Source organism: Microtus pennsylvanicus, chromosome 1 (genome assembly GCF_037038515.1).
Source record: "Microtus pennsylvanicus isolate mMicPen1 chromosome 1, mMicPen1.hap1, whole genome shotgun sequence".
Classification (NCBI taxonomy): domain Eukaryota; kingdom Metazoa; phylum Chordata; class Mammalia; order Rodentia; family Cricetidae; genus Microtus; species Microtus pennsylvanicus.
Genome location: NC_134579.1, coordinates 27,142,153 through 27,150,615, shown reverse-complemented (window position 1 = coordinate 27,150,615; position 8,463 = coordinate 27,142,153). Strand labels below are relative to the sequence as shown.

The 8,463-nt window shown below is 37.1% G+C and overlaps 1 protein-coding gene across 2 annotated transcripts; it reads right to left on the bottom strand.

Annotated features, from left to right (window-relative positions):
• Positions 1-859: 859 nt before the first annotated feature.
• LOC142838501 (keratin-associated protein 13-1-like) lies at positions 860-1,519 on the bottom strand. Of its 2 annotated transcripts, XM_075953973.1 has the most exons (2): positions 1,272-1,519; positions 860-1,181 (listed from the first exon to the last, which is right to left on the bottom strand). In XM_075953973.1, exons 1-2 carry the CDS (start codon positions 1,472-1,474, stop codon positions 860-862), a joined length of 525 nt encoding a protein of 174 aa, XP_075810088.1. In that variant the 5' UTR covers positions 1,475-1,519. The 2 variants fall into 2 exon arrangements, with proteins under 2 accessions (XP_075810088.1, XP_075810086.1); XM_075953971.1 differs by having other exon boundaries at positions 860-1,474.
• Between the last annotated feature and the right edge of the window lie 6,944 nt (positions 1,520-8,463).

The following is an 8,463-nucleotide window of genomic DNA, read 5'->3' as shown; positions in this document are numbered from 1 at the left end:
TAAGATATTACGTATGTTAACTGAACCCAACTCTCTTTGAGACACAGAAAAAGCCTAGTAAATTAAATCTCTTCATAGAAGTGTTGCCCTTCCCTTCAGTTGATTGGAGTTGAGCCTGGGAGGTGGTAGGAGGCTTGTCCTTATGTGCGCAGAAGAGGTGCAGGGTTCCTTAGGCAATCACAGGAGGCAGGAAGATTAGCATGTACACCAATATATAAATGTCTATCAGCCCTGAGAATTTTTAAAAGTTACTTTCTCCTGACTGAAAATCAACATTTAAATACTAGACTTGTTATTTTTCTTATATAAAGAATTCAGATTGTAAATTATGTAATATTGTTTTCTTTGTGTTGGCATTTCGAGGTCTGTTTTGTTTTCTTGGCTCAACAGAAATTCATATACTTTAGTCTCAGGCAATTCAAACTAGTTGAGCTTTATTGTTTGGACATGAATAATGATCATCCTAGAACTGACAACGTGCAAATGAAGAAAAGCAAACTAATGCCAGATCATATACCCCAAATTCAGCTGGACGATCCTACTGATCTTAAGTCTTCCAAACCACAAGCGCAGAAACAGAGTAAAGAAACAATATGTGAACAATGCATGAAGATATCAGATTGCCCAACTTTATTACATGAAATTTTCATTTTTCAAATGGTTGTAGAGAGAAAGCAAATAGCATCTGAATACATCATCAGTACAGAGAGTAGAGCATAATTTTGGGTGACCCACTGATGTCATAATCTGCTGAAGTTCAGAGAGGAAGCTGTTAAAGGAAGGATGATATGGTATCAGAAGGAGTTAGGCAGGGAAGCAAGAGCTTTAGAGCATAGATTTGACATAGGAAAACAAAGACTTAGCAGCTGATTCCATAGAGGCCTGATCCACAGATTGGTCTGTAACAAGGTTGACAGGAAAGAGAAACCGAGTAGCTTGGATAGCAATATCTACTTCCAAAACTCAAGGAAGGGAAACCAGAGACTCCACAATTCAGAGATCTGAAGCTACTGGATCCACAGCCCCCTGAGTAGCAGCTTCTAGATCCATAGCCCAGGGAACGGCAGCTGCTGGATCCAAAGCCCAGAGATCCAGCATATGTTCCCTGGCAAGGACTGCAAGGTGTGGAGCTCCTCGGGTAGTAGCAAGCTGTCTGGCAGGGCTTGGACACCACGCAGGATCTCTGGCAGCCGATGGGCTCAATGCAGGTCTCCTGACAGCCGGTGTTCACAGAGGATTCCACTTGGCAGGGCCTGGATACCACGCAGGACCTCTGGCAGCTGGTGGGCTCAATGCAGGTCTCCTGACATCTGGTGTTCAGAGAAGATGCCACCTGGCAGGGGCTGGGAGAGCAACTGGTAGTGGTGTAGACCAGGTTGCTGGGGTAGAAAGAGCCACAGGAGGAAACTGAATATGGCTGGCAATGTCTAAAGGAGCTGGAGGAGAAGTTTCCAGAGCAGCAGCTGTAGGCCATGTTGACAGGATATGTGAACTCAGCTGGATATATCTGAGAGGATTCTGAGTTTGGATGTCACCCTGTGGAGAGCTGGGTTTATATACTCTCAGCAACAGGTGTGGTACCCAGCCGCCTCATCCTTGATGCATTTGTGTTTCCTGGTTTACAAATGTGAAACACTAACCTCTGTAATTGTAGTTGCATTTGAATAGCTTTCTGCACCGTATATTTATGGGAGTTGTCATTTTGCTATAGTTAGGACAATGAGCTACTGCTATGTCAGAGATGCCATGAGTGACTGTTTTACACTGATGCTTATTTCATCATCTAGAAAAATCCCCGCTCTTCCTCTTGGCACAATTTTTATGTGTTTTGTCAGTTGTTATACAAAAATATTTTTTCTATGGTATTTGATGTTTGTAACATGCATCTCCTGTGTTAATAAACTGAGTGTTATTTTGAGAATCATGTGGAACCCAATAAAGCTAACCTTACCTGTCACCACTGATGTTTATTTTCCAAAATTATTCCACATAGATTACAAGATATTACCTGTATATTTCTCACAAAGATATGTTAGGCACAAAGGCCAAGAATACCCGTGAAAGATTGAAAATGGTCAGAACAAGGACAAGACAATGATGTGTCATGATTTTAAGGAGCCAAAATGTTAGAGAATCACAAGGCTAAGTGTTTGTGGAAATGATTCAACGTACAAAAGCACCGGAGAATAGAGGAGGGAACAAATGTCATAGCCAGTGTGTGATAGGCGGACTATGGCACTGGATCCCATCTGTGTGGGATAGGAGAATGGAGATACTGGATCTCATCTCTGTAGCTGACTGGAGGTTTTCAATCTCAATCATTTAGTCACAGGGGATTTATTCACTAGGGTTCTTCCTGCTCACATCTGAAATCCAGCCATATATGTTCATGACTGTGTTTTCCATGGTCTGTTCCAAGTAGTGACTAAGCCCAGAGAAGGCAAAGAAATTCCTAGTGGGCTGTGAAGCCCAACCTTTGCACAGGTTTTCCCCACCCCTAATGTAAAGATCCTGTATCTTTATAGGTCAGAGGGACCATTTCTCTTCTCTTGAGCCCTCAGTTTGAGGGAGAAACTAGTGAAGAAAATTAATCCAAAGACTTGGAATACCTCAAATTTGGTTATAATGTATTATAAAGAAAGCCTACTTATAGTGGACCGCACAAAATTCAGGCAGATGTATTCTCTTGGAAATGTCAAGTGGGGCTACCAAGAAAATGACTGAAATTCTGATATGTGTTCGAAATCTATATCTAAATCAGGTCTGCCAGATCCATGTTTGATCTTCTCCTTATTGATTAGGCACATTAAGTCACTTCAATTTTACTATTTCCTCATTGATTTTTGTTTAACACTTGCACATTCTCAACTGAAGTCTCCTCGAATATAAGCACTACCTCATTCCTCTTTTGTTACTTTCAGACCCAGTTATAAGTAAGGCATGGATTCTAACTGAGTTCTTCAAGTACTTTCTCCCTTTTAAATCATTTTGTGACAACCTTTAGTTTGGAAATTCCCTTTACTCACAATTTATTGCACTGTTTTAGTGGCTGTGATTAGGATCCTGATGAAACCCATCCATATTTTTTTCAAGATAGTTGCTTTATTTTTAGTTAAATTTAATTGAATTATTTTTATTTTCCCCACAAATTTCTCAATCATATCTTTTGTTCCCAGGTGTAATTATTTCTTGAACATAAAATGTTTCTGCTTCATATTGTTAGATTCTTCACATAGGTGTAGTCCTGAATGATGGGTGTGGGTTTTGGAAAATGTGCTGTTAGCAAGTTTCATAATTTCTAATATCAGGGTGTATTTAAACAAATATGGCTCCTTTATCATTAGGCAACATAATACGACAGGGTCCCCATCATCCATGCAATGTGCTGCTGACTGAATTAATGCAGTGTGAGACATGACTGCTCTTTGATGTTTCCTTCTGCTATACAAGAACCCTATGATCCACATTCTAATTTCTGTCACTCTCTTGTGTTTCAGGCTTCTTACACTCCTTCCATGCTCTGAGAAGCAACAGACATTCCACATGGAAAAAGACTTTGTCCTCCTCTAGAGATTGGTTGCTGTGAGTTCTGCCAGGCTGCTAGAATAAATTCTCCCATAGCCTAGATCATTTCAATCCCATCAATAACTGATACAGGTTAAACTTCAGTTTCTGTCTTGTGTCCTTATAAGGATCTTCCCATTAGAAATTCAGTTTTGCCTGTCAGAATTGGCTTTCTAAGATCTGGGGTATTTCTCAGAGCCCTAAGTCTTTGAAAGGCCCAGAATTCCAAGTTTGTTTTGTAGTCTCATAAATCTGTCGAAATTTCTTACAGCCTTAATCACAGATACCCAAATCAGGATATAACTTTAAGGGCATCCCAGCTTCAGGTTAAGTAGATCAGTTGTAGCTCATATAAGATTTTTATCATTCTGAAGTGTTTCAATATGTCCCTGATAATGTGTGTGTGCATTCACACATCTATATGAACATATGCATGTACATACATATTTATATGTTTTCTCTATTTTTTCTATTTTCTTGGAAAATTCAATTAATATTTTAAGCAGTCTGCAAGTAATCACTTTATAGAACCTTTAATATTTATTTATACTTACATGACATAGAAATGATTATTGCTGCCATCAATAAGCTGTGCTTAACTCTATTCTTTATTGACTTAATTACTTTCCAAGCTCTCTCAGGCTTTATGTAGATCCAGTTGTCTATGTGGGTGCCAGTTGTTGGAAGGGGCCCGCTTGTTCTTCCCAGCTGTCTGGATAGCTTAGCCCCAAAATAACCACAAAGAAACTGTTTTAATTAAAAAGACAGACTTCTATGAATTCAAGGTGTGGTGTCACACACCTTAAATGGAAGCACTTTGGAGGGGGAGACAGACAGATCTCCCTATGTTCAAGGACATCCTTGTCTACAGAGTGAGTTCCAGGACAAAGATTAACAGAAACCCTGTCTCAAAAAGACAAAAACTTAAAAATAAAAATAAAAGAAATATTTTAAATTTAAATAAAACCATGTAAAGATGGAAAGCACACAGAGAATCTGGGTACTGTATGTTGTTATATTCTTTTTGAATTGTTTCAGTGCTGAGGATGGATCAACAGCTACTAAAAGGTATTTGTTTATAAATGCTCCTGAATTGATCCAAGACAGGTATTTTGAAAATGCCTTGATTTCAAAATTGAAGTCAAAAGGTATTACTTTGGAGAAGAGGATTTGCTTTTGTTTCCACAGGAAATGAGAGGCTGTAGATTCATTCTGAGTTAAGAAAAATCAGGTTTGATAAAGGATGACCACCTGAGAAATCTCTGGTAGGAACAGATGGCCCAGATGTCTGAGTTGTATATCCAGAACAGATTTAAGACTGCTGCCTGTGAAGATCAAGACTCACAGGATATTTCAGTCAGTACTTGATCATAACCTAAATAATTTTATTTAGGTTTCCATAAGATTATCAACACCTGAAACCAGCAGGAAGTAGCTTGAAAAACTATGCCCACATTCCCAAATATGGACTATGGATATTTTCCTTTGTTTACAATGTTAGTTACAAGCTGTTATGGCTAATGGTAAGAGAAAAGGTAAACAAAGGATAGTAGATTTAGAGTTCTTGTTTTTAATTTTTTTTTTAAAAAGAGGAGGAAGTGGTGTGGGACAATGGTCTGTATTCTGCCAATTATATTTCAAATAAATGCTGGTTGGCTAGTAGCAAGGCATGAAGTATAGGAAGGACCACCAGACATGAAGTAGAGGTGGGACAATGAGAACAGGAGAATTTTGGGAAGAAGTAAGTCCTAGTCTGTAGTGGTGACTTAGCCACAGAAGAAGTAAGATGTATCTGACTTGCTGAATAAGGTACTGAGTCAGGTGGCTAGCATAGGGAAGACTAATGAGCTAATATAAATTATAAGAGTTAATAAGAAGCCTAGGCTTATGGGCCAATCAGTTTATAACTAATGTAGACCTCTGCGTGATTTCGGTGGGACTAAACAATTGCAGGAATCGGGCAGGACATAAAATTCGACAACAGATTACAATGAGGGTGCAAACTCAAAGTCTACCACCTTAAGTTAATGACACATTTTAAGATTGGACAGGTTCAGATGCTAAGGCTATGAGTGTCTGGCTTCTCTGTCTAATGCAAACTATCATCCTTATGCCACATATCTCTGCTTTCCACAGAGATACACAAGGTCTAATTTCATGGTTTCACATTATTCTTTTTCCTTGTCATTCTAAATTATCCTTACATCTTTCCTTAATTTTTTCATATTTATTGTAGTTGTGAATTTCATAATACCATCTCACACCTTCACAACCAACATATCTGTTAGCATATCTGTTGCTGGTATCCCATGAGATGTCTTAAGTATACCCTGAACACTGAGACTTCTCGAGTACACCCTCAATACTGAGACATCTTGAGTACACCCTGAACACTGAGATGTCTTGGTTACACCCTGAACAATTAGACATCTTGGGTATACCCTGAACACTGAGACAAGGTAAGTACACCCTGAACACTGAGACATCTTGGGTACACCCTGAACACTGATATGTGTTAAGTACACCCTGAAAACTGAGCTGTCTTGTTTATACCCTGAACATGAGATGTCTTAGGTATACCATGAAGACTGATTACAAAAATGTCTATACAATCCTTCCTAAACATCTTTACCTTCCTCAAAGTATACTGAAACCTAGTAAAAGAGTTTATTGGAATTGAGCTCAGGTGTTGACAGTAGATTTGTTTCCTTATTCCTAGCACATGTCCTGTCTGTAGAATCATCTCTCAAACAAATAGTGTGGATTGGAATCCATGTTTTAAAAATCACTGTTATGTTTGCCTAAATATCTGTGCACCAGGTACATGCCTGTGGCATTCAGAGGGCCAGAAGGTGATGCTGTGAATCTATGGAACTGTGGTTACAGAGAGTTGTAAGCAATCATGTATGTCCAGAGAACTGAACTCTGTCCTTTGGAAGAGAAAAAGTGTTCTAAAACATGACCAATCTCTCTGGCTCTGGAATCCCTATTTACAACTTACTTTAAAACAAATTTAAGAAAGCACAGAATGTCTTAAGATTAATTTTTATTTTAGTTGATATGTTTATATATGTGAGCATGTGTTCTTATGCTTGTGCATGTGGGTAACCCTCTAGGCTAGAAAAGGGTGTTAGATTCCCTGGCACTAGAGCTATTAGTGGTTGTGAGCTGCCTGACATGGGTGCTGGAAATCAAACTAGTTCTCTGGATGACTAACAAGTGTTCTAACTGATGACCTGTCTATCTAGCCCAAGAATTTATTAATGGGTTTATTAGACACCAAACAGTATATCTCTGGTCTCATATAAATTTTTAATAGTGGTAACTTGAGAAAAATATTAAGAATTTATTAAAGGGGGAAGTAGGCTTCAGAATGGCATGTAGGAATGTTTCTGTCATGAGCAAATTTTGATTACATGGAGTCAAATGTTCTTTGAATTACAGAGTTCTAATTTAGTGAAGTATTATGAAAAGAATACACTCTGTGACCCTTACTAGTGTTAAAATAGAATGTCAATACAAGAGATAATAGCTTTGCTTATGGAGATTCCAATCTAAATCAGCTTTAAAAGCTAGATCCTGAAACTGTGAGTGACAGATTCATTGACATTTTTTATAGGTATATTAAAAGCCATGATTTTCTATGTGAATGGGCTTCTTTGGAAATACCTCAAAGATCAAAAGACATATTTTCTTCATCTACTGGTGAGAATACAAACTCAAATATAAGAGACTTTTGTTTGAGCACCCTTCCAAGTCTTACATTTTATGTGAATTATTCTAGTTTCTCTGTTTCTATGGATAATTAGGTAAAATAATCATAGAGTGCTATACAGATGAAACAATTCAATCTCAGGTAATTTAGTTCAAAGGTAGGGATTTTTAAAAACTTTAAACATTCTCTCAAATTATGAGGGCAAAATTATATATCTACAAACACAAAAGTAAGATATACTAATCATATTAACCAGTTAACCTTGAGGTTATCTGATAAATAAGGTAACAAATTATTTCTCACCTTATAAAATTACTATTTGTATTTGACACCTATTTGTTCTCAAGAATAATTAAAGAGTTATTTATGGAATAACAGTGAAAAACTAAGTGGAAAAGAATACTTCCATCGTAATCTTATTGATAGGCTCTTCAGCCTGAAACACAAAATAGCAAAATATGAAATTTATTTAAAAAATAGAATATCTAAATTTTTATCTTCATATCTTCCCTCCTTGAATTTCATAAAGTCTATATTATCGTTACACTATTTTCCATATTACTATACACTGATCATTATGAGTATTGCAAATGGATTATGTTTAATAGAGAAATGTGAAAAAAATGCCATAAACTGTAGTAGTACATCCACATTCTATCTGAATATTGTTTCTATATAGTTTAACACAGAATATTCTATCAGTGAGCATAAGAAATGCTGGTTATACAGTGAGAACTTAATAATATTATTAATCATATTTTCAACTTTAAGTCTATGAAAGAACAAATGAGCAAATAATAGTAAAAGAAAGTTATGATGAAAATAGAGAGCAAAGTAAAATTAAGCACAGAACAAACAAAAAAGAGGTAGGAGGGAGGAAGAACACATGGGAAAAGAAAAGGATTACATGAATAAAGAAAGCGAGGAAGAGGAGGAGGAGGAGAGAACTTCCCCCATTCATGTACTTCATACTTGGGCAGATAAATGTTGATGTATACAGGGATATAGTCCTGAAAATGTTCCTAGGATATCCACATACCATGAGAAATGGTAGCATTCTGCAAAGGCTAGAAATCTCAATGAGTATGAATGCAGGTAATGGAAGGAGAATAAGAAACTTTAAGTAAGCTTAATTTGCAAAAAAAAAAAATATTCGGGCATTGAAACTAGACAAATCAGTGTGT